This window comes from Carassius carassius, chromosome 44, assembly GCF_963082965.1.
Source record: "Carassius carassius chromosome 44, fCarCar2.1, whole genome shotgun sequence".
NCBI classification, from domain to species: domain Eukaryota; kingdom Metazoa; phylum Chordata; class Actinopteri; order Cypriniformes; family Cyprinidae; genus Carassius; species Carassius carassius.
In genome coordinates, this window is record NC_081798.1 from 2,960,885 (window position 1) to 2,987,473 (window position 26,589).

General features: G+C 35.6%; 1 protein-coding gene across 2 annotated transcripts in view; it reads left to right on the top strand.

Moving 5' to 3' along the window:
• The first annotated feature begins 5,612 nt into the window (after positions 1–5,612).
• The window catches only part of ly75 (lymphocyte antigen 75), a 28,348-nt gene continuing 7,371 nt past the window's right edge, over positions 5,613–26,589 (top strand). The window contains exons 1-23 of one of the 2 annotated variants that reach the window (XM_059538213.1): positions 5,613–5,855; positions 7,499–7,867; positions 10,791–10,964; positions 12,459–12,617; positions 13,638–13,754; positions 15,507–15,641; positions 15,723–15,923; positions 16,646–16,803; positions 16,900–17,007; positions 17,145–17,233; positions 17,702–17,871; positions 19,100–19,308; positions 19,406–19,548; positions 19,658–19,739; positions 19,896–19,967; positions 21,572–21,695; positions 21,920–21,955; positions 22,056–22,225; positions 23,212–23,279; positions 23,414–23,490; positions 25,033–25,169; positions 25,258–25,372; positions 25,533–25,696. In XM_059538213.1, the coding sequence (XP_059394196.1) occupies positions 5,765–5,855; positions 7,499–7,867; positions 10,791–10,964; positions 12,459–12,617; positions 13,638–13,754; positions 15,507–15,641; positions 15,723–15,923; positions 16,646–16,803; positions 16,900–17,007; positions 17,145–17,233; positions 17,702–17,871; positions 19,100–19,308; positions 19,406–19,548; positions 19,658–19,739; positions 19,896–19,967; positions 21,572–21,695; positions 21,920–21,955; positions 22,056–22,225; positions 23,212–23,279; positions 23,414–23,490; positions 25,033–25,169; positions 25,258–25,372; positions 25,533–25,696 (3,168 nt within the window). In that variant the 5' untranslated portion in view covers positions 5,613–5,764. The remainder of the gene's footprint in view (positions 5,856–7,498; positions 7,868–10,790; positions 10,965–12,458; positions 12,618–13,637; positions 13,755–15,506; positions 15,642–15,722; positions 15,924–16,645; positions 16,804–16,899; positions 17,008–17,144; positions 17,234–17,701; positions 17,872–19,099; positions 19,309–19,405; positions 19,549–19,657; positions 19,740–19,895; positions 19,968–21,571; positions 21,696–21,919; positions 21,956–22,055; positions 22,226–23,211; positions 23,280–23,413; positions 23,491–25,032; positions 25,170–25,257; positions 25,373–25,532; positions 25,697–26,589) is intronic. The other variant, XM_059538214.1, reaches the window with a different exon arrangement.

Consider the following 26,589-nt stretch of genomic DNA (forward strand, 5'->3'; position numbering starts at 1 on the left):
ATGTGGGGACGACTGCCTTGCTCAGCGAGGTGTTGAAGATCTCTGTTAGGACATCTGTCAGCTGCGCAGCACAGTCTTTCAGTACACAGCCAGGTATATTGTCAGGACCCACAGCCTTGCATGGGTTAACCCTAGATAGGGTCTTCCTTAAGGCGGCTGGAGACAGACAGAGCGCCTGGTTGTTGGGCGGTATGGGCAGTTTTTGTGCAGGTGTGTCATTCTGCATGTCAAACTGTGAATAAAAGTGGTTGAGTGCATCTGGGAGGGGTGTGTCATCATCACAGGCCTGTGGCAGCGATTTGGAGTCAGTGATGGTTTGAATGGCTTGCCACAGTCTCAGTGTGTCTCTGCTGTCTGTGAAGTGATTGTTGATTTGATTGTGGTCTCAGGCTATGACGAATTTTAATGAAACCAACCAAAATAAAGTTAGTGTAGAGAATATTTTCTTATTATTATCATCATCTTATTTAACACAATAATTGCAACAATCTTATATAAAATGTAGTACTGCGCAATTTACTATACCTGACCCTGGACCACAAGACCATTTGTAGCAATGTCCAACAATATATTGTATGGGTCAAAATCACAGATTTTTATTTATTCCAGAAATCATTAGTATAGATCATGTTCCATGAAGATATTTTGTACCAGAAATATCTCAAAACCTAATTTTTGATAAGTAATATGCATCAGTAAGGACAACTTTAAAGGTGATATTCTCAACATTTAGATTTTTTTGTACACTATACTAACAAACTACACATCAATAGAAAGCTTATTTATTCACAATATTGATGATACATAGCTTAAATGATACAGATGGTGCAATTAAAAATAAAATTACCCTTATGACAGGACATTTGTGGTCCAGGGACACATATAGGCATAAAAAAAGACATACATCTATATATATAATTAAACAATAATAATAATGTAAAGTAATTAAGCTATTAACTTTACTTGCGTAATATAATATCGAGAGAAGGCTGGGGGGAGAAAGAGAGAGAATATTACATATTATTTAAAAAATAATCGATTGAATATTAATTTTAAATCCCTTTAATGACTCCCACACTAAAATAATAATAAATAAAAAAAAATACAAAACAGCACTCAATGTTACATGCCCCACCCTAAAAAAACCAAAGCACAACTCAGGTTCATTGTATAGAAAAATACCCAAGATTTATTTCAAGCTTACGCAAAGATATTACACACACGAGGATGCTTTCATCAAAAGCTACCCGAACAGAGGGAGCCTTTACACCACAAAGCAAAAAGAAAATCAAAATAAACCCATAAGTTAAATTCATGAAACAAAACCTTGTGAATCACTCAGTTAGTTCAAAGTAAAATACATGCAAAAAAGTAGCTCCTCTGTTCAAACACTAGACCTGTAGCATCCTCGTGCTGCAGTAATAAATAGTTGGGGAACAAACAATATACAAACAAAACAAAACAAAAAAGGAAAAAGAAAACTAGTCCGCCCCAAAGGCCTTTCCCATTTCTTTTGGGCCCGATTACCAGCTCAAGCACTCGGGCGGACTAGACAATATACCCAAAAAAAACAAACACAAACAAACCAAAAAAAAATCAAATACAACAAGAGCAACAAATGGGCCCCGTAGAGCTGAAAATACACACATTAAAACACCTTTATTATTCATATTAAAACAATCATCCCATGTTAAAACAATTTAATACTTCAAATAAGGATGGCTGAAGCGAAACAGTCGTTCCGAAGCTTTGCGAGATCCCGAAGCGCAGATGTGTCGAAACACTGATCCGAAGCGTGATTCGAAACACCCATGTCACGTGACTATGACCAAACGAAGCCTCGAAGTGTTTCACTAATTGTTTCATCAGGTGACCATATTTATCTTGACTTTATGCTGAAATGGGAAAATGTACTGTTTGGTTTTGTTACCCATGACATGAACTTTACCTCTGAGTTTTATCTAATCAATCTAATTATTATTTTGACCAAGTTTTACATTCATAAATCGAAATTCCAGAATAAGAAACCTACCTTTATTGAACTTTCCGTTAATGTAAAACAATACATCTCCTCCATTTCCTGCTCTACGAATAAGAAAGCTGTTAGGTCACATACAATGTTTCTGCTTTACAATGCATTTGTATGATTTGTTTATTTATTTATTTTTTCTTCTTTTATTGTATGTTATCTTAGTTGTCTTCTCCCCTGCCGTGATTGTTACTGTTTGTACACAAAATCTGTACTTGATGTACTTGTATATTAAAGTTTAATAAAAAAAAAAAAAAAAAATTGTTTCATCAGGTGTGGTCCGCCGAATCAGCGTTTGATTGGAACGGTCGGGAACAGACCACACAATCGCACATCTGTATAAAAGTGAAATAAACGCATTTTGACCTCGTGGGTTTTTGTGAGAGGAGTTTGACTTTGAGATAGCGGCTTTTTGGTGATATAGTGACATAGTGCGATTTGATTAGTTATAGCCAATTTAGACTTACATTTAAATTTACACAACACATTGACTGAGAGGCTAGAGACAGACAGAGTATACATATAGTGACACATTAATAGATGCATAGATATAAATATATATAGACAGCTAGATTAATAGATAGATACATATATAGATAGATTACAGATACATATATAAATACATATATTATAGATAGATACATATATAGATACATAGATTATAGATACATATCTAGATACATAGATCGATTCATATATAGATAGATAGATTTGGATAGATAGATAAAATGGAAGCTCCCCAGAAGAGATGCCGTACATCTGTGGTGTGGGAGCATTTCCATTTAGAAACCCCAAATAAAGTGAGATGTGTGTATTGTGATCGGCAGCTAGCCTACTGCAACAATACATCATCCATTATGCGCCATTTGAGGAGCACTCATCCTGCCATTTTGCAGGGTGCAGAGGATGGCATTCCCCCTGTACCTAGGCCTGCTACTGACACTGCTGGGCCATCTAAGCAAGGTATGCATTGTTTGGGATATAATTATAATTGAAATATAATTACAACCTTTTGGGACACTGTTTATAAAGTTTATAAGTTATATAAAGCACTGATTATAAACACTGGAAGGTTTCCAAATAATGAACCAGTAGGCTATACTTTTAATAGATGTGCACTAATTGAAGCTGTATTTTTCCAATGTATTTGTCTGAAAGTATGTTTTGTCTTCTCTTTTAAAAGTCAGACAGAGGGAATTGGATGAGGCTCTTATAAACATGGTGGTGAAGGATCTGCAGCCCTTCACCATCGTGGACGATGGGGGATTCAGGGCATTTGTGAACATGCTTGATCCAAGCTATGTCCTCCCATCCCGGAAGGTGCTTAAAATAATGGTCAGCGAAAAGTACAACAAAGCCAAGGAGAAGACAATGGGGGACCTACAAAAGGCCGAATTTGTTAGCCTTACAGCTGACATGTGGTCCTCCATTAATATGGATGGATATCTTGGTGTGACTTGCCATTACATAACACCAGAGGCAAAAATGGCAACTGTTGTACTGGGTGTAAGGAGGTTTTACCAAACCCACACAGCCCAGCATCTCATGGAGGCTAAAGCCTTGCTAATGGCTGAGTGGGGAATAACCTCCAAAGTTCAGTGCATGGTGACTGACAATGCATCTAACATGATCCAAAGTGCCCAGCTACTCCACCTTCGCCATGTCCCATGTTTTGCTCATACTTTAAATTTGATTGTGAAAAAGGCACTAGATCAAACCCCAGTCATCAATGAAATACGCCAGAAGGCCAGAAAGATAGTGGGGTTGTTCAGATCCAGCTGCAAAGCAAAGGACAAGCTTGTGGAGATGCAGAGCTTGATGGGAAGACCAACTCTGAAACTGATACAGGAGGTTGACACGAGATGGAACAGCACATTTGACATGCTACAGCGCTTGTATGACCAACGTGAACCAGTGGCTGCTGCACTTTCCAACTTAAACAATGATACTGCTCCCCTGACAAGTATTGATTATGACATTATTGAACAATCATTGTCAATACTGCAACCATTCAAACTCGCAACAACAGAGATGTCAGAGGAAAAGAGAGTGTCTGCTTCAAAGCTTATACCACTGTACAGGATGTTGCAGCACAAGCTTGCACAGAAAAAAGGAAATGCAACGCAGGAATCAACTGTTCAATTAGGTAGGCCACAATGACCATACTACCCATGTGATTGGCCATAACTGTCATATTATTGTCATTATTATAAATATGTGTTTCTCCTGTTTTGGCTCATAGGCTCACATCTGCAAGAAGGTCTGCACTCCAGATGTGGAGGTTATGAGAGTTTTAGAGACTTGGCACTGGCTACACTGCTGGACCCAAGGTTCAAAAATGTGGCATTTGGAAATGCTGCCAAAGCCCAGGAAGCTGAAAGCATATCACACTGGAGTGTGCTTCACTGATGCGTTCAAACACAAATCCTGGTGAGCAGTTTCAGTCTGTGTTATGTTATGTAATCTGAATCATGTAATATAATATATCCTTCATATATGCCGTCAGTTTAGGATTTGTTACTAATTGCTGTTTTCATTTTTATTCAGACCCAGAAATGTCAACATCACACCCATCATCATCATCACCATCAACATCAACACCAGTAGAAACACAGGACAGTTTATGGGAACTTTTTGATACTCGCATCCATCAAACCAAGATGATACACAATGCTACAGCTGATGCCACAGTGGAAGTGAAAAAATACATCAACGATGCGTATTTGCCCAGAACTCATGATCCACTAACTTACTGGAAAGAGAGAGCAGTAATCTTTCCTCATTTGTATGTCCTTGCAAAAAAAATATCTTTGTATGCCAGCAACAAGTGTCCCTTGTGAGAGGATTTTTTCAAAGGCTGGAGAAATTATTTGTAAAAAAAAGAAGTAGGCTAAGTCCTTCCACAGCAGATAAATTAATATTTTTGAATAAAAACTCTAAAAAAGTGAGACATTGTGGCTTGATTTCTTTTATTAATATTCATTTTTCATGACCAAAATAACATTATGCACAGTGAGGAGCCTATAGGTTACAAGCTTCACATATTAGAACATTATAATAATAAAAAAACAACACATTTTTTTAATGGCTCGTCAAGGTTGTTTCAGATCAACACCTGCAAGTGACCACTAGGTGTCACCGTTGAGACGGGTGTCGGATTGATTCGAAGCCTCGAAACAATATGGCACATTTGGTTCAACTGTTTCATTGGTTCACGAGGCCTCGATTTTGCCATCACTAACTTCAAATCAACTCATACCTGTCTCCAAGATCCAAACAAATCCACATGCGAACCTCTCGCATACGACCCGTGATACGACCACCACGAGTGTTGATTTATTTCCGCCTGCCAGAAACAAACGATATTTATACTTGGCTAACCACACCCCCTTGATTCACAACTTTATGGCCTTGATATCACCTGCTACATAAATGAAAAAAAAAAAACAGCTAAAATAACCAATGCTGTTATAAATACATAAAGAGTATAATGAGACGCACTGCACATTAGGGCGTTGCTTTTTTGCTATGACGTTATTGACAGCTGACCAACCACAGCTGTCCGTGGGGTAGCGATAAACAGAAACAAAAATCTCTCAGCAGTGGCGAGGAAAACATCGGCAGAGGGAATTTTCTTCCGCTTCACAGCGTGAAAGCACAAACCCGGCCTGTGAGCATATGTAGTCTGAAGAGACGCATGAGTGCAGTCAGGAGAAACTGTTTACATTTCTGATAATGGATTGGCGCACACAGCAGTTGTTTTACACAATAATATTTCTACTTTCGGGAGTTAATTTAGGAAGATGCGTATCAGCTGTAAACAACGGTAAGTCAGCCTCGCTGTTTTGTATATAACGTTAGTGATCTTCTGTAACGTCAAACTAACGGCTATTAATACAATTATTATCGAACCATTCCGAAATTTCAGAAATGTAAACTTTAAAAGACTAATACGCCTTGTTTAGAGTGACATCATGGTGAGTGTTAGGAAATCAATGTGCACAGTTTTATAACTGCAGTGAAATATTAACCCTCATCATTGCTTCGGTGTAGATCATGGCTCTTATTCGCCTTCTGCAAAACACCTCCTCATATTTCAGTGAGATTTGTGTGTGTGTGTGTGTGTGTGTGAGTGTGAGAGACTTTCAGCCATTTACATTACCAATTTTTTGCCCATTAGCCTTCACATGATACCATTACATATGCCATACATCTACAATATCTACTGTATTATTTATATATTTCTTAGTTATACATTTTCTGAATTTGTTTTATTATATTAAGTTGAAATACATAATCTAATATAGGTTGATACACGTAATTTAATATAGGTTGATACATAATTTAATTTAATGAATATCTACAATCAAATATATATTAACAAGCTTTTACTTACATTATTTAATAACATTTTCTAGTTTATTTCATAAATGTTTAACTATAATAATTAATATTTAATCTATCTTTAATTGTATTATGTAATTTTAAGTTCTACATAATTCTACATTTTATTAAACATAATTTAAGATTGAAAAAAAACACATTAGATTTACTTATTTACTGAATATAATATTTGTAATGAGCACACATGCTTTTGTAGGTTTATGCTTTCATTAAAAATATTTTAACACACACACACACACACACACACACATATATATATATATATATATATATATATATATATTTAGAGGGAGAGAGAATATTATTATTTTTATTTTTATTATTTAACTTTTTCAATTTATTTATTAAATTAAACTTGAATTATATTACATTCTAATTGTATTTAATTCTAAATCTAATGTAATACATTTTCTTAACATTATATATGTATGTGTGTGTGTGTGTGTGTGTGTATGTTTGCTCGCACATACTTTTGTAGGTTTATATTTACATAAATCATTCGTGTGTAGTTAAAATACACCCTTGTTAAATATGTTTCATAGAAGCAAACAAACAAAAAAACTTCATGTGTGTTTTTCAGAGAATTGCTGTTTGTTTTGTTGGGGCTGCAGTGACGGCCCAGCCTCACCAAAGCACAGCGTGACTCAAAGAGCCCTTTGTTTTCTGCCTGTTGTTCTAAACAGCGAAGTCCAAAGGAGCGTACATACACTATTATGAGACAACTTTGACACTGAATCAGACACGTGGAAAATAACTTCTCTTTGGCAAGAGAGAAATACCAGTTAATAATCCGAAGTTTATTTAAATGCACTCCAAGGCTGCTTTAACATAAACACCCTAGTGTATAAACAAAGACTGCTCCAGACGTTTGAGAAGGTCATCTAAGGACGCTTGGATCTTAATTATCTTTGTTGATTTAGATAAAGCAGTGATGAAAAGCACATGGTAGTTGACTGAATTAGACATAAAGCACTTTAGCACATGTTGAGTCGGTTGCTCTCCTCTGTCATCATCTCATGCAGGATGTAATTGCATCAAATAACACAATCTGATTTATTTATGCAGGAGAGGACACATTTACTATCCAGCACAATAGCAGTGGGAAGTGCCTCCTGGTCCAGGATGGAGCCTTGAAGTTGGGTGATTGCTCTTCGGTGCCGGCCGTGTCCTGGAAATGGGGTTCGGCCCACAGACTGTTCCACATGGAGACCTCAAAGTGTCTGGGTATGGAGGTGCGCTCTAAAACCGTGATACTGTTCAACTGCGACTCCACAGAGATTCTGCGCTGGAACTGCTACGAGGACATCATCTACACAGAATACCAAATGAAACTCAGCGTCGGGACCAACGACTCCGTGATCGCCAAGAGGGACGGACAGGACACTTGGAAAAGAGGACGGAGCTCGGAAAACATCTGTCAGCAGCCTTATCGAAGTATGACGCTTTCATTTATGCACATGCTTATTTAGAGGTGCTGCAGCCCTAATGGGTCACAAGGTAGCTGGAGGTTCAAACCCTAGAAAGGTGATGTCTGAACCATTGGGCCTTTGAGAAACGTTGTCTAGCGTTATGGTCCTTGTAAGAAGTCGTTTTAGATAAATGTGTCTGCTAAAAGATGGCGCATTTGCTCACAACAGTGCTTTCTTGACCTGGCAAGCTCTAATCGGATTGGCCGACAAGTTCTGGGATTGAGGGCACACAGGTTTTTTTTTCTGTTTCCTAGAAACAGTTTAACAAGAAACAAAGTAGAGTTCACAAAAAGAGTTTGATGCAATTAGTGAGACTATATCTATCAAATAAATAGTGCTGACGAACGATTAATCGTTAATAATCGCATTCAAAATAAAAGTTTTTGTTTACATAATATATGTGTGTGTGCTGTGTATATTTATTATGTTATATATAAATACACACATGCATGCATATATTATGTAAACAAAAACAGTTATTTTGGATGTGATTAATCGCAATTAATCAATTGACGGCACTAAAAATAAAAGAATATATTTGTACAGCTATATATTATTTTTCTATATTTCATTCTGACACTGACACATCTCTGTTGTCCTGTGGTTTACTTTGTGTCGCACTTGCACAGTCTTGCAGCAGGTGCATGGGGGGTTCTCTGCTGTGGTTTAACAGTTGTTCAGATCATCCAGTTCATCTGCTTTCAGTTGCTCTGCCCCGCAGGAAGAGTCTTGAATGTTAGCTCAAACAGCTACTGTTATATAATGTGATTGTAGCAATATAATACTGGAGTTTATGGGAAACTCTACTTCCTCATATATTTACTGAGCAAAGCTCAGGCTAGCAAGTTTACACTCAGTTTTTCTTTCGATTAACACAGTTTCTGTACATTATCAGATTGCAAACATTTAAAAAACATTGTAAGGATTTTTTGGTCACATAGGCTACATTTTCACAAATAAAGAATGTGGTTGTCAGTTCCGCTCAATCGTTTTTGTTTTTACCTAAAATATACAGAAGTTATAATTCAAAATTGTATTTTATTTTAAGTATTTTGCTAGCCAAGGCTGCATTTATTTATTCACTTTCTATTTAATATCATTTAAAAAGTACTCCAGTCTTCAGGGTCACCCGATCCTTCAAATATCATTCTAAAATGCTGATTTAGAGCTTAAAAATCATTTTATGTTATTATATTATTATTATTAAGGTTTACAGTTGTGGTGCTTAATTTTTTTAGCATACTTTGATAAATGAAAAGTAAAAAATAAGTGTTTATTTGAAACATATAGTTTTAGACACTTTCAGTCATTTTAATGTGTCCTGAATAAAATGATTAATTGATTTTCATGAAAAAAACATACTGCACCAACTTTAGAATTGTGGAATATCTATTTTTTTAAACCGCATTATATGTAGTTATATGTAACAATTATTATTTTTTATTTATTAAAATGATCCAAAATCAATTACTGAGCAAGTACATAACACCATTGATTGTGCAATTTATTAGAAACCTGTTTTTTTTAATTGGTCAGAACAAAACTGGCAGACATGTTACTTCAGATGAGATTTTATGCTGGAACTTTTTATTTTGGACATACTTCTAAGACATAGTGTCTGAAATTATGAAGTACAGTGAATATCCACACTGGTGTTGACTGAAAGCTGGACATACATCTTAACGCATTCGATTCCTACTCGCTGAGGAGCTGGCCGATGGACAACACACATAAAGAAGAAAATTGCTTCTTTATGCGAGGAAAAGGCTTAACGTGTTATTAAACGCGTTGAATTCATATTCAGGGATCATCTGATTTTTTATAGATAGTATACTTTATTAGTATGATTTTTAGTGAGTTCGGTCTGTTAATATCACTGTCTTAGTACATTAAGCCATGTTAAGCGTTTTTCACGGTAAGCATTTTCGAGTGTCCCCTGTCATCCAGCGCAGCTGCCCCCTCAAGCATCAGGTCGTGGAGCAACATCAAAAAGAACAGCTGAGACCGGTACCGGCCGACAGTTAGGAAGAATAGCTGAAGCCTTTGCGAAATCTGTAAAATACAGCCGTGGAAGTAACAGGCATACCAGCTGAAGTCACGGACAACCTCTGCGTCAGTGCCCATACCCAAGAGAGCGTGAGCAGATAACGAGCTCACACACGCTTTCTGCTTGAGGAGTGCATCGACTCCAGTGTGAATCCACTGTCCTGGTGGGCCAGTGGTGACGCGATAATCAGTCTAGATTTCCGCTGCTGTCCAAAGTCGCGCGCAAATACATGTGTAATACATGTTAGAACTCTTTGATTTCTTAAAAAAAAAATTATTGGATAACGCATGTTCTTGTTGCTGTTTGGCATTTAACAATAAACAAAAATGTTTTAAAATGTGTCTCTCTGTAAGATAAAAAGACAGCAATATATGCTACATAACGATAGAGCTTTGTATGCAGCAAAATCAGGATAAATTAGGTATGTAAAAAAAAAAAAAAAAACGGCGGTAATGCCGCATATTGTGCTATTGAGCCACCCATAATAACCGCAGGGGACTGTGTGAATGTAGCCAAAAGGTTCCCACAAGAGTTCTGATATTTTTTGTCATGACATTGCATGTTAGAATTGTATTGTAGTAGTAGTAATACATGAGCATTCAGAAAAGTCCTTTCAAAATCCATAGTGAATGGTGATTTAAAGAAGATCTGTGTGGCGAGATGAGAGAAATTTTGGCATGTATTTATTAATCTCTGCATCTTCACTCTAACTAAATCAAAACCAAATTTACCCCATGATTTTATTTACGAGTCATTTGTTCCTCTGAGGATGTGCCAGAGGGAAGATTTTAGCTACACAACCCCCACAAACAGCATCAATTCCTGTTCCCCTGTTCCTCAGGGATGCACACAAGCGGGGGGAATTCTAACGGGGCACCCTGTGAGTTCCCCTTCCTCTACAATGGGACCTGGCACCACAGCTGTCTGCCTGGCACCGGAAACAATACACTGGACTGGTGCTCCACCACAGCAAACTATGATCTACAGAAGAAGTGGGGGAATTGCCTGAAGTATGGTAAGATTTACTTCGCTCAACCACTACTGGGGTTTTCCCAGAGGACAGCTAGAAAGACAAAGTACATGTGACTCATTTTACAAAACACTGAGACATTGAGCGATTGACTATAAGATGCTAATTAGCATACAGTACAGACCAAAAGTTTTGGAAACACCTTCTCATTCAAAGAGTTTTCTTAATTTTCATGACTAGGAAAATTGTAGAGTCACACTGAAGGCATCAAAACTATGAATTAACACATGTGGAATTATATATGGAATTATATACATAACAAAAAAGTGTGAAACAACTGAAAATATGTCATATTGTAGGTTCTTCAAAGTAGCCACCTTTTGCTTTGATTACTGCTTTGCACACTCTTGGCATTCTCTTGATGAGCTTCAAGAGGTAGTCACCTGAAATGGTCTTCCAACAGTCTTGAAGGAGTTCCCCGAGAGATGCTTAGCACTTGTTGGCCCTTTTGCCTTCTGTCTGCGGTCCAGCTCACCCCTAAACCATCTCGATTGGGTTCAGGTCCGGTGACTGTGGAGGCCAGGTCATCTGGCGCAGCACCCGATCACTCTCCTTCTTGGTCAAATAGCCCTTGATATATATATATATATATATATATATATATATATACACACATTATTCATTATATTTTTTTTTATCTTTTTATGGCTTATTAAGAACACATTTTATTATGAAATAAACAGATGAAATAACTTTCAATTTGAAAAAATATCTTAAAGGGGTTGTGATCTGCATTATTTCGTAATGTTTCCTGAGGTGCACTTATAATTTTTGTATAATTTTTACATAACATATTTTCAAAATTAATACAAATAAAAGACCATTTTAGAAAACATACAGGATGTTTTTAAAGTGCAATGCCCTCTTACATGTAAAAATAAAATGAAAGAAAATTTGATCTCTCAATTCATGACCCCTTTAAATTATTTATTTATTTATATTTCTATGCACATCTTTTTATGTATGAACGCTTCTTATCTAAATAAATAAAAAAAATACATAAAATATGTATTTTCTGAACATTTTCTTTTTATCTACAAACACTTTTTGTTTATTCAGAAATTATTTAAATGTTTCGATTTAAATAAATACTGTAAATACAATAACTGATGTGGGTTTTATAAAATGCTTTTTCTGTGAAAAACTATGCCACAGATTTATTACATTGGAGCAAAACACTTTAGTCAACCATTTCCCATCAAACACCACTCTGACCTGCTTGACCTGCTAGGTTTTAAGTGGAACTCATGCTGATTTAAGCTGCGCTTTTTACACTGTTCTCTTCTCGCAAAGCCATTTTAACTATATTGCACATTCCTTAAATATGACTGCTTATACTTTCTGAAAAAACATGAAAAGATTCCAGCTCTTCAAAGGTCAGAGACAGAATGAAAGATTCACATATGGGTAGGAGTCAAACAGATGGAGGTTTGTATAATAAAAGAATTGTAACTAACCTACCCGTTTTCGTTGATTTAGTGGAAGGATGCATTAATTTATGGGAGAAAGCCCCTGTGAAAGGACGGTGCTATCAGGTGGTCTCCACAGCGGTGGTGACCTGGCACGAGGCGCGGGATGCCTGTCGCAGTCAAGGCGGAGATCTGCTCAGCATGTCCAGCCCTCAAGAGCTTGAGTTCTGTAAGACTCATTCTTCATTTTTACTTCTGTGCTTTAATCTTGTTCTGTTATGAGCTCTAAAATTGCTATAGCATTCTGTTATACATAGAGTACTGTTTAAAAGTTTGAGGTTGGTTTTTTTTTGAGTCTCTTATGGTCACCAAGTCTGTTCTTTAAGTAAAAAAATACAATAAAAAATATTAAAATTGTACTATTTGAAGTATTTAAAATATTATTACAATTAATTAATTTATTTCTGAATTTTTAGCATCATTACTCCAGTCTTCTGTGTCACATGATGCTATAAGAAATAATTTTAAAATGCTGATTTGCTGCTCAGGAAGCATTTCACATTATTATCAGTGTTAAAAATGACTTTACTGTCTAGTTTATATCTAATGTATCTGAGTAACTTCCTTAATACTTTTTTTCTGGAGGGCATGATCATTTTTTATCACATTTTATTTACTGATTGGATGCATTTATTCGAAATATTTTTGTGATAACAGTTTAAGTCTTTACTGTCTGTTTTGATGAATTCTCTCTCTGCATAATCATATTTTCAGTTTCCAGATATCCATTAGAGATCTTGCCTATCCATTAGCATTTACCCCAGCTGGTCAATTATTACTTTATTTACAACAGCGTATGTACATTTGAGTTGTAAAATTACTTCTGCATTTCCATCCATATTCTTCAAATGCTGTCGCCCAGTTCCATGTTAATGTTGACTGACAACTCTAAGTGGGCCATTAGTAGGTTGGCTTTGTTGAAATTTCTCAGACTTCATACCACTTTCCATCCATTGCTCTGTGGCTGGCTTAGCAACACTGACTCAACCAATAGCATAAGTTCAGGGGCGGGGCTATTTGTTTGTCCGACCAATAGGAGCTGGTGGGAGTGTTCGAGAAACCTGTTTGAAAACACTTATTATTTTTGGTGCAAAATTACACATTTCACCTTTAATTCACGATGACCTCGCAGCTAAGTTCATATTTTTACTTTGTTTAATATTCTTTGTTTATCTCCTTCCCCCTGCAGTTAAAAATCAGAAAGACTTGCCAAGCAAGCTGTGGATCGGCTTGAACCATCTGGACTGGATGCAGGGTTGGCAGTGGTCAGATGGATCAGCTTTATCTTTTGCCCCTTGGGAAACAGGTGATTTTAACTGAAAAATGTCTTATAAAGAATCTTGAAGTAGATTACTGTTCTTTCATGTTTCAAAGGGATAGTTCAACCGCATGTTGTTCGGGTAAACATATGGAAGAGGTGGAATCTCTGACGTAATATTTTCCTTTTAAAAGCTTTTTCCCTTTCTAACCCACTGTGCCACCGTCTGTTGTGCCCTACATCTACAGTACATTATATTTATGGCGTTACAGTTATACAGATTCCCAGTGATTTAGGTTATCTTAACTTCTCTTATCTTGGTGCAAGAGTACTGTGCAAGCACCCACTGACAATGACCTTTCTGTCGCCGTTAATGTGGCAGTGTGTGTGGGCATACAAGGATAGTTGTTTTGCTAGAAGAACAAACCGATGACTTGAACGGCGTGTTTATGCAGTAGACACAGGCAGAATCTGTCTCTGTGATGACGCCATTGTCATGATGTGGGTGGTTTGTCTCTCCTCACCCCATGTGTGTGCTGTCAATACAATGAACTGTTTCTATAAACACTTTTTATGCCAATGATTTGCACACAGTCTTGGAGAATTTACTCCAATAACGTAATCTGAAGTGGTCTTGAATTGAGAAATCTAAATTCCATTTATCTTTTGACATATAAGAGGTCATTGTGCTCTAAAAACATTTCAGAACTTAAAATATACTTGTTAATCTAAAAACAGGTAATATTGAAGGCAATCTGCCAAAACAACAGCTTGTGGAATGGCTAAACCCCGCCTCCGCAGAAGAAGATCAATGCCTGCTTCTACATCAATGCCTGTTTAGCCCCGCCCACCGATTCACGCATGTAGTGATTATGACACAGAAACCAAATGATATAGATGTTCAGAATACAACAAGATGCTGTGGAAAAAACTTCTTCTTTCTGATCCCAATGTTAGGAAAGAATGGATAAACTTTAAGAAAGAACTCGTCCTTTGTTTATTTAGTTTTACTGCGGATTGGTTTAGAAACAAGACACAGTTCGACGCAGGATCTTCAGAATGACTGAAATTAAAAGACAATGCTGTGCCAACTATATTGGATCTGACAGTAATGTCACTACACACAAGTGTGAGAAATCGTTTTTATTATGTGTTCACTATTGCTTTGGCTGTTATTACAGATTGCGCCTTTTCAAACAGATTGTGGGGGTTAAAAACAGGACAGAAAGTAACCTGTTACTTCTAAATTATGATGATTTTGATGGAAAAATCTTGACAATGTTATAAGTGGACCTCAGGGAACAGTACAAAATAATAAAAAAGACAGTTCATGACCCCTTTAAGTGTTTGTATGAATGAACTGCATTTTAATGTATTTTGGATGACATTAATAGATCATATATGATGCAATTGTGAAATCATTAATTATAGTAATATTTATAATAAATATCTTTTAATATCCAATTAAATCATCTGATCTGATAATTCCAGCACATTTACAGTAATGTTTATTTTAGTTTATCAACACACTCTCCCTGCTAAATTAATAAATGAAGAAAATAACCTTTAATGAAATAAAATAAAAACTAAGTTTTTGGGTGTTACATTTAGGTTTTATACTAATAATACATTTTAAAACCTGTATATAACACACATGTCCATGAAACAATAAATATAAAGAGGTTTCTTAAAAAGAATGTGTGAAAATGTTATGGGATTAGATGAATGCACTGTTTTGTCTGTGTCACTGTTTGCATGAAATGCTTTGTTTGTGTCACACGGCACACAAATGTTTGTTAGGCATCCCGATCAGATCTCTTATATCGGACGAGGACTGTGGAGTTCTGAAGGAGCCACTGCGTTTCGGTGCAGAGACGTGTGAAAATCGGCTTCCCTTCATTTGCATGAAGAATGAAAAAGACAGTGAGAGTACAGGTCAGACACTGCCCTCTTGTTCCGTTTTCCTTCTTTTTTTCCTCACTTTCACAGCAAGTGTCTCTCTCCCTCTCTTTTCAGCAGTCAGGGAGGTATATAAGCCCACGGTGTGTAAAGATGGTTGGACTGGGTGGAAAGGATTCTGTTATAAACTCCACAGTGAAACAGAGTCAAAACTGTCCCAGCAGAAAGCTCTGAGCAAGTGTCAGGATGATAACTCTGACCTGGCCAGCATCCACAGTTTAGAGGATATTGAAATGCTACACACAAGTTTTCACTCAGGTAAACACACAGGTATTAACAACACATGTTCTGAGAAAGCCAGCCGCTTGTAAAGTCATCATTGTGTTTAATGTTAATCTCTAAGCTTTCTTGTTTTTTATGTAGTAAGCATGACAAAGCTTGTAAATAAATAAATAATTGTAATGGATTCTGATTTATTTATTTTTTTCCTTTGGATGTCATATTTCTTAGTACACATATCTGTAAACTCATCACAGATTTAATGTTTTTCGAAATGCATGGGAAATGCAAAAACGGAACTAAATAATTTTTCTTAAGTTTGATTAAATTACTTTGAAATATACTGTATGTATGCATGTAAAATATTTATTATTTAGAAAATGTATCAGGGTTATTATTATACATTTTTTTGCCTTTTTATATTTTAAGGCCTTAAAAGATCTTAAATGAGAGCATACAATCTTAAAGTCGTGGCATTAAATGTTAAATACATTGCTAAAAAAAATCGATATTTTCCTCAGTATTTTTTTTAGATGCAAATAGTTAATCATTGAGATCTCACTTGAGATGTTGAAATTGAACAAAATGAAACAAATTTATGCTCAAATAAAAAAAATTATCTGTCAGTGGGATTTATTATGTTACACATATAATTTATAATGATAATTTATGTTTTTTTTTTATTGTACATATACATATATATTATACAGTGTCATACATTTGTAAAGACTTGATATGTTTTATGACTTAATATGTGACAGATCTGAAGACAGAGGTATGGATTGGTCTTGTTGGTAATGGAAACACCTCAGTTTTTGAATGGGTCGATAAAGAACCGGTTCCTTTCACATACTGGGCCAGAGCTCAACCTCCACCACTTCTACCAAACACCATCCACTGCGTGTACTATTCAGGAGAGGTGTGTGTGTGTTTCGTCATGTCAGATTATATCACATAAATAAGAGCGCTGATCTTAATATTAGCTTGGCTCTGTTTTCGTAATGCGTGTTTGCAGCATCATACATGGTCTGTGTCTGATTGTGAAAAGCCGAGGGCTTACATGTGTAAGTTGAATGGGAGTTTGAATGAGAGCGCCCCAGAGGAAGGCTGCCCTCCAGACGGGGTGAGTGACCATCACTATGGAACAATTAACTCCTAACTCCATGGATATACATCATGTTTGTGCTTCATGTTGTTGTTATTGCCGCCCATGTGAATCTGATTCATGAATAAACAGACATCTGTTTTTTTCTTCTCTAGAATTGGAGGAGACATGGCAATGCTTGCTATAAAGTGGACACTGAGCCGGTGTTCTATAAAAACAGCTGCCACCTCACCATTAATAACAGGTGACTGTAAATATATATTTGATTTACAGCTCATAAGATCAGCATGATACAAAGAGCGATAATCTTATAGTTAATAGTATCGCTGAAAACATTGGTTAAGAATGTCACACTAATACATCAAGATGCAAGACATAAAAATGTACTTTTTCTGGAACAGATACATTATTTTCCTGCAAAAGAACAACAGTTTTAGTTATTTCTCAGAAAGTAGCCATTTAATTGTTCAAGTGATAAAAAAATCTAATTCTGGTGCCAGTTGCTTAAACATTACCACTATATTAAGACTGTATCTTAAGAAAAAGTTTTACCAACTAGCAGTAAGCCAAGGAGTAACTGCCTAAAAACGGCATTTTTAATGACTGCTATGTCAAGTATGATAAATAATAACATTAAGCCATTAATAAAACTAAAGTCTTTTCTAATTTAGACATTTTCTAGTAACATGAAGATGTATAATCCTCTCTTTAGATTTGAACAGGCCTTCATTAACAGTCTTCTGAAAGAGCACATCAGCACTGAGGTGTTGTATTTCTGGACCGGGCTACAGGACACTAAAGGGTCCAGGGAGTACCATTGGATCAGTCAGGATGGGACAGCAGGCGAGGTCACCTACACCAACTGGAAATGGCTAGAACCAGGTAATGCACATCATGGAATTGACTGAGGTTGTTCAATAATATAAATTTAAGGTATAGTCCCACCCAAAATTACAATTGCCACATGATTTTCTCACTTACTCAAGCCCTCCTAGGTGTATACAACTTTCTTCTTTCAGACGAATACAGTTGGACTTGATATTTAAAAATATCCTGGCTCTTCCAAGCTTTATAATGGCTGTTGATATTCAATTGTCAAATAGAAGTTCAATAAAGTGCATCCATCCAACATAAAAAGTGCTCCATATGGCTCCAGGAGGTTAATAAAGGCCTCCTGAGTGGAATTTATGCACTTTTGTAATAAAAATATCCATATTTAAAATGTATAAACCAAAATATCTAGCTTCTGCTAACTGTCGTACTGTAGAGAGTGGCGTTCCAGCGGATGACTTAGGATGTTAGCATAGCTTAAGCTCCAGTTAGAATATGCTAGTCTCTCGACAACCAAGTTTTGTTTAAAGCAAAAAAAAGCCAGTCTCTTGATTTATTTCGAAAAAATTTTGTACTTTTAATTCATGATCGGTATTAGTTTTTTTTCTCTCTCATCTGCTGGAACGCCACTCATGAACGTATGACTGTTAGCGGAAGATTACGGTTTAGAAAGTTTCAAATATGGATATTTTTCTTACAAAAACACATTGGTTCGACTCTTCATACCTTTTATAGACATTGACGCTGTTATTTACTTGGCAGTCTATGGGACACTCTCAAGCCTCCAGGTTTTCATCCAAAATATCTTAAATTGTGTTCGGAAGACGAACTGTGCTTTTACAGGTCTGAAATGACATTGGAGTAAGTGATTAATGAGAAAATTTTCATTTTAGTGTGGATTATCCCTTTAATGCTACCATAGCATTACCCTTTGTCCTACCCCACTCATATGGTATCCTTTTTTTTTTTTGGTAACACTTTAGAATAGGTAACACTTGTTAACTATTAACTACGACATTTCTCTCAATAAATTCTTAATTTCCTGCTTATAAATAGTTAGTAAGGTAGTTGTTAGGTTTAGGTATTGGATAAGATTAGGGATGTAGAATAAGGTCAAGTAGAATAAGGCATTAATATGTTCTTAATTAGCATTAATGCATGGCTAATAATCTAGTAATATGCATGCTAATAAGCAGCTAATAGGTGTTACCTATTCTAAAGTGTTAACCCATAATTTAAAATATTTGTCTTTGAGTTTGAATGTGAATATGTGTTCCAGCTTTCGCCAGTGGCTGTGTGGTGATGTCTACTAGGATTCCTTTGGGCCAGTGGGTTGTTAAGAACTGCACTCAGTTCAAAGCTGGCAGAATCTGTAAGAAACCCATCAAATCATTGGTCCAACCCACCCCAGATCCAGTTGAGCCCAATCTCAATGCTTCCTGTGCACCAGGATGGATCTCAAAGGAAGGCCTAAAGTACTGTTACAAGGTTAGTTCAGCCAGTATTCATCTAAAACAACGGAAGCTGAGTCAAGACAATGAAGCCATTTCTAGTTCTAGTATCTAATCAACAACTGTGTCTGCAGGTGTTTCACGAGGAGCGTTTGACCAGGAAGCGTTCGTGGGAAGAGGCAGAGCGTTTCTGTGAGGCACTAGGGGGGCATTTGCCCAGCTTCACTGAGGCTAAAGATATGCAAGCGTTACATTACATCCTGAGAGGCTCTATTAGGTACAGATAGGAAAGATTTAATTCCTATTATCATATTGCCCCACACACTAAACCAAGGGCAGTGGCATTTATTGACTTTTTACTTGTGCTGTCTGTTTCCCCTGTACAGTGATAATCGTTTTTTCTGGGTGGGACTAAATCGCAGAAATCCAAATAACAACAATAACTGGGAGTGGAGTGATGGGCGTCCGGTGAGGCACCAGCATATGATGTTTTCTGAACAAAATAAAGACAAAATTGAGTTGTGATCGGAGCCTTTATCGGAGTGCTCCTTTATTTCCTTGTTGACTACAGCTAACGTGTGAACTATGTAAGTGTTATCATTTGTTTCTGCTGCTTGATAACAGGTCTCCATGATGATCTTTCCTGAGGAATTCAATGAAGATGATGCCTATAACAGGGATTGTGTTGCGTTTAAGGTGTGGTTAACATGACTCTCAAATCATGCATGACCCCTGACCTCTCATAAAATCACAAAACTGCATTATTATGCTAAATTATCCTGACAAACAACAGAAGAAATTACACATTCTATTCTATTTCCTCTATAGTAAAACAAATTATTACGTAATTAAGTCAAAAACTTTACTTGGGTAGCTGTACATATTTCTTGATATTTTAAAATAATTGTAATATTTATAAGATTTTTTTTTTTTGACAGTAAGCACACAAAAGAGATATAGATTCATTTGTAATGATTGAGCTTTTCTATAAAACACTAAAATAACACAATGAATGTTATCTAAACAACCTAAAATGTAGTATTTAACACTATAATGTGCATAACTGATCACAAACATAACTATTTGAATAAAATACATTGAAATGTAATATGTCACAGAGACACTTACTGTTTCTCACTGTAAATTATAAGATGACTTACTATTTACTATTTATGTTTCATTTGAACAACATTTTACTGTAAAAGTTAAACTTCAATTAAAAGCTAAAAGGTTTTACCATATTGTTGATATAAATTACATTTACCTAACTAAAAGGTTGTTACTGTAGTATTTTACTATTTTTTTCATTAAAATTACAGACATTATAGCATAAATATAACATTTTAGTATGACATGAAAACAGCATTATAGTTGGTTAATATACACTATTGTGCAAAAGTTTTAGGCCATTAGTCATTTTTATTCACCAACAAAAATGGTTTTAAGTCAGTCTGTCTTTTGTGTATCTGTAGTATCAGTAGGAAATATCAGTATCCATTTCCAAACATTCCTTTTGCGGTGATATTTTTATTTGCATGAGGAATCTGACAGCAGTCAGTGCTCCACACAGAGATCTGATCTCACCATCATCAGTCTGTCTGGAATAACATGAAGAAACAGAACAAAGTGAGACAGACTCAATCCAGAAGAACTGTGACAACGTCTCCAAAACACTTCAAGAAGCCTACCTGCAAAGCTCCCTGAAGAACTACTGTATAAGGGCAAAAACAGCTTAAAATGCAAAGGAAGCTCACACCACAACTTTTAACAGTACTGTAGCTTTCCAGGACGATTTCTCTGTTTCTTCACGTCATTCCAGACAGACTGGATGATGATGAGATCAGATCTCTGTGTGGAGCACTGGCTCATTATCTCACTGGATTATTATTACAATTAATGTTTGGAAGTGTAAACTGATATTTCCTACTGGCATACTACAGCAAAAGATAGAAGTAACCGACTTTAAACTATTTTTGTTGGTGAAGACTTTTGCACAGCAGTATTCAGTATGTGTTTGATGTTTGTTTAATCTAAATGTTGGGATGGGGGCAGTATTTGACACAAAACAGCCAACAGCCAGTCAATAATCAGACATCTAGAATGACCTATATACAGTACTGCTTTTGCCTTCTGTTTGGGAGTAGGGGGAGATGATCGATAGATTGTCATCAAACATATCAGAGGCATCAAACAGACAATATTAAGAATTTAGAATAGTAGATGTTACACAGTAGAAACCTAAGGCCTGTTTGAATCCAGACAGCTTGTGATATTTAACTCTTTTTTTTTTGTATCATCAGACTTTGAAAGGAAACTACAAGCCATTTCTCTTCCTCCTGTTTCATAATGTTCCTCTGCGGCCTTTTTATCCCAGCGTCTTTCACTGCAACGCCAAACTGGAATGGGTGTGTCAGATACCGCGAGGTAAACAACACAAGACTTTGTTGTTTTGTTTTCAAGTTTTTGAATTTGAAAAAAGTCTTCCCCTTCATTGTAATTGTATGTACTGTAACAGAGCTACAAGTATGTTAAGAATTTAATTATGTTCCGTGAAAAAATACCCACATACAGGTTTGGAGCCACATAAGCCTAATTAACATGTTTCAAATTGATATATATATATTCATGGCCTTTGTATTATTCTTTAGGTGAAACACCAAAAACACCAGAGTGGTACAACCCAGGTAGAACTTTCATTTCAAATCAAATGCCTAAATGAATCATGGGTTATGTCATTTTTTGGTTTGTAAATCAGTGACTTGTTTCATGTTTCACTACTAACAGATGGGCACCATAACACATCAGTATTTATAGACGGCCAGGAGTTCTGGTTTGTAACAGAGCCAAAGTTGTCCTTCGAGGAGGCCTTATTGTACTGCAGCAGCAACAACAGCAAACTCGCCGCACCCGACACCCTTAATGCTGCACGCCGCCTACAGGAACGTCTTTTTGTGGTAAGAGGGGGCAGATGTTTTTATAAACCCTGAATTACCAGGGTTTGGGGAGGTCTGACTCCTTAAATTAAAGTCTGCATCTCCACAGAACGTCAAAACAAAGGGCTAGTGATGCCTTCGAATGACGCCTACACATAGTGATAAGAACATGCATAAAACCCAAGTAAACCATAAAAAAGCACATTTACTTTTTAGTATGCATAGACAGAGTGCAAAATGTTACTGCCAAAAATATTAGGTCTTTTCTTTTCTTTTGTTATTTAAATTGAAATGTAAAACTATTTAAAACGTATTCAACTTTTTTAATTTTTTTAAAAAGTAATACGCTTCTCTTCATCAGTAAGATTTTTTATGTTTTTGAAAGAATATGCTCAGCAAGGCTGCATTTATTTTTCATCAGATATACAGTAAAAACAGCAATGTGAAATATAATTTAAGTTTAAATTATACAATAAGTTAAAAAAGAAACAGATAGAATAGAAAAACAATAGAGCAAGTTAATTTTGGTAATAAATAAAACGAAACCAATTAGATAGTATACAAAAAGATGAGAGAAGCTATTGTAAGGTGTTTTTTTGTTGTTGTTTTTTTACTGTCACTGTTTATCAATAAAGCTGAATAAGAATAAAAATATTTTTAATTTTTTAATTTTCTTTTTTTAATCTTACTGACCCCAAACTCCATTTTGAACAGTACCAAATACTGTATCAGTTAAGTTTGAATGATAAAACTTATCCTTTTGAACTTAGTGTATAAAATACCCACATTTTTTATACACCTAGTGTATTAAAAAAATTGAAATTATTACTCTTTTTTTTTTTTTTTTGTATTATAGTATTATAAGAAACAACACCCACACTAATTGAATGGACATTGTTTGATCCACAATCAAGTGTCAGTCTGTTGGGAAATGGATAATACTAATATAAGTGTGAATATGGTTGTTTATATAATCCAGTAATGAATCTATGTTTAATGATCTTTAGCATTCTGATCAAGAGAATTTAAAGTGGTGGGCAGACCTTCGTTACCCTGGTCCTCATGTTCCCTTTATGTAAGTTCTGGTTTTCATACCTTATCCAAACCTCATCAAGAGGCACAATTACTGGCATGAACCTCTCTTTTATTTATCATTTATTAGTATGTGTGTGTTTGTGTGTGTGTGTGTGTGTGTGTGTGTGTTTGCAGGCTCAGCCCCATGCACTACTATTATTCAGCGTTTCTGGGAAGGTGCCCCTCAATCACTCACCTATTATTTGAACCTGGTATGAGAGTCTCATTCTGATTCCTAAAGTAATTACAAAGTTTGTTTTGGGCAGCTTGGCATGTTGACAAGATGTTTTATGGCTCATTAAATTACTTTCCTATTTGTTGCACAACGGAAATTCCTGTAAATGTTGAAAATCCCCCATGAATCACTTGGGGAGCAGGATGCACCCTTTGTTTTTTTTTTGTTTTTTTTTCAGTAACACTTTATTTGAAGGATCTCACTATTAACTAGTTGCTTATTTGCATGCATATTGCTAGAATACTGGCTGTTTTTTAGTACTTACAGTATAGAACTCATATTAATGCCTTATATTCATTACTATATTTTAGATTACTTGATCCCAACCAATTGTTGGTTCAGGGAAAACTCTGAATACAGTCAATATCACATTGTGCTCATATTCAATAAAATACTCAATTATATATATTATAATATAAAAACAATCTTATACAAGTACTTTTTTTGTTATCATATCTTTATTTTTTGGGGGCATTTGGATTATTTTTGGTGATTTTTATATATATATATATATATATATATATATATATATATATAAAGAAATCAAATTATAAATAAATAATTGATTGCATTTGAGGCAGTTTTACATCCATTCACAGTAATGATGTTAACAAATAAATCGGACAATGAACCTGAATTTAGTGATATCCCTGCAGTTGTGGTCTTTAATGGTCTTGAAATAAGATGACGAATCTTCTTAGTCTGAGTCCAAGTACTGAGACAAGACCAAGACCTTCAACAAATGGTCTTCAGACCAGTCTCAAGTAGTACAGCACAGTATAAACTGTGTCAGTATAAACATTAAGGCCTGGTCTCACAGACAGGGCTTAGACTAAAACAGGATTATGCCATAGTTCAATTAGGACATTTAAGTAATTTTTATAAATGTGCCATAGAAAAAAACATGAATGATGTGCATTCTGAGACAAAATAAAGACACTGACATTTTAAGATCAGTCATAGCTAATTTCTTTCAGTTGAAACAGCTCACACTTAGATTTTAGTCTGGGATTAGACTCAAACCTTGTCTGTGAAACCGGGGGTAAGACTTTTAGATGGTTTTAATGACCGGTTTCATAATGTTGCCTCAAGACAACCATTTTCTTCACTTTGCAAGGAATGATTATGATTTTTATGGAATTATGGAATTTTATAGCAATTAGTTCCATTTAATATTTACTGTAATAAAATGCATAAACAGAATTGGTATTCACTGTTTTAAATCGCTCAGTTTTTTAACTACAGATAATTACTAACTTGTTTTTTTAATTAATTAATTTTGTTCCATTATTGCACCCAAATGATGAGGTCTATTTTTTTACAAGAAACAAGAATAAAACATTTTTAAGCATGTGCTTAAAATAAGAAAGACAAAGACACATTTATTATTATTATATTTTTTTTAAATAACTTTTATAAGACTTTATAATTTGGAAAAATATCCCTCTACACTGTCAGCAACGATTTTGATTTACGAAGCAACTCACATGATCCTATTTAATCTTCTTGGTCTCCGTAGGTTTCAGCGGCAAATGTAATGAAAAACAGCCGTTTGTGTGCGAGTCGCTGAACGTCACTTCTGCAGAGAAAGGAAGCCCAGGACCGCCCCCTGCCAACACCTCATGTGCGAGTACTTCCAAACACTTCAGAAAGAAGGTCTGACATACACACACAGCCACTCACATCCTCTGAACTTTAAACACGTGTTTTTGTTTAATGACATCATTGTATTCATGTCTTGCAGTGCTATCAGGTTTTATCCGAGTCTAGGTCTAATTTCCAAACCTTCAAAGATGCCAATGAGTTCTGCAAGACACTGGCAGGCACCATGCTCACCATATCTGACCAAGTTGAACAGGGTGTGTTTGATTAATATACTATAAACAAATCCACCACCGAGAACCACACATTTTAATATAAAACATATTTATTCATGCTTTTAGTACTCTTAATAATGTTGCTTGACTCTCTCTCTCTCTCTCTCTATCTGTCTGTCCCATGCATCTATCCTCCATTTAGATTTCATCACTACAATGTTACCAGAGTTACCCGGACAGCCTCAGAAAGTCTGGATTGGCCTAAAGTTCAAGCTTCATGACACTCAGTGGGTGGACAACTCGCCAGTTGCATATCTGAACTTCAATCCTCTTCTGCATGGCCAGTTACGACCCATATTCATCAATGCAAGTGTCCATCTGCTTTGAAAGTTATATAATTGACCACAAAGATCTGGAGATCTGATCAAAGCACTTTTTGTGCAGCATTTGTGGCTTGCTATGAATTGTACAGAGAATAGTTTTGTTCCTCACATGTTTACAATAACTTGCAAAACGATACCACACACACACTAGTTTAACCAAAAATGAAAAAAAATTGAGCAAATTGATCAAAATGTGACAGTTAAGATGTTTGTAACGTTACAAATGATTTCAGTTTCATGTTCTTTTGAACTTTACAGTCATCAAAGAATCCTAAAAAAAAATCAAAAACACAGTTTCCAGAAAAATATGAATCATCGTATTTAAAGCAGCATGACCAGATAATGTGACAATAAAGACTGGACTAATAGATGCAGAAAATGCAGCTTTTCCCTCACGGAAATAAAATACATATTTGTAATATAATTACGATAAAAAACAGTTCTTTGAAATGGATATAATATTTCACCATATCACTGTTTTTTTTTCAGCTATAGTGAAAATTAAATATACTAAAATGTATTTGAAGTACATTTATTTTATGCTGTTTACTACAAATGCATTTTCATGTTAATGTACTTAATAATACCCTGTAATTGTATACTAAACTGGTATATTTACAGTCTGCTAGTTTTTAATTAAACAATTAATTGTGTGGAAGTAGTGCTGAGGTCCAACTAAAGACATACTGAAGTATATATGATTGTGCTGAAGTGGAACTATTGTAATTATACTTTAGGTACAATTGAAATATCTTGCATTTAAAGACATCGTCAACATTAGTAATATTAAAACCTGTTTTAGACTTAATGTTGTCCCAGTAGACACACAATGTCAAAAGACGTTGATATTTAATTACATTTTTGTTGCAACATCGG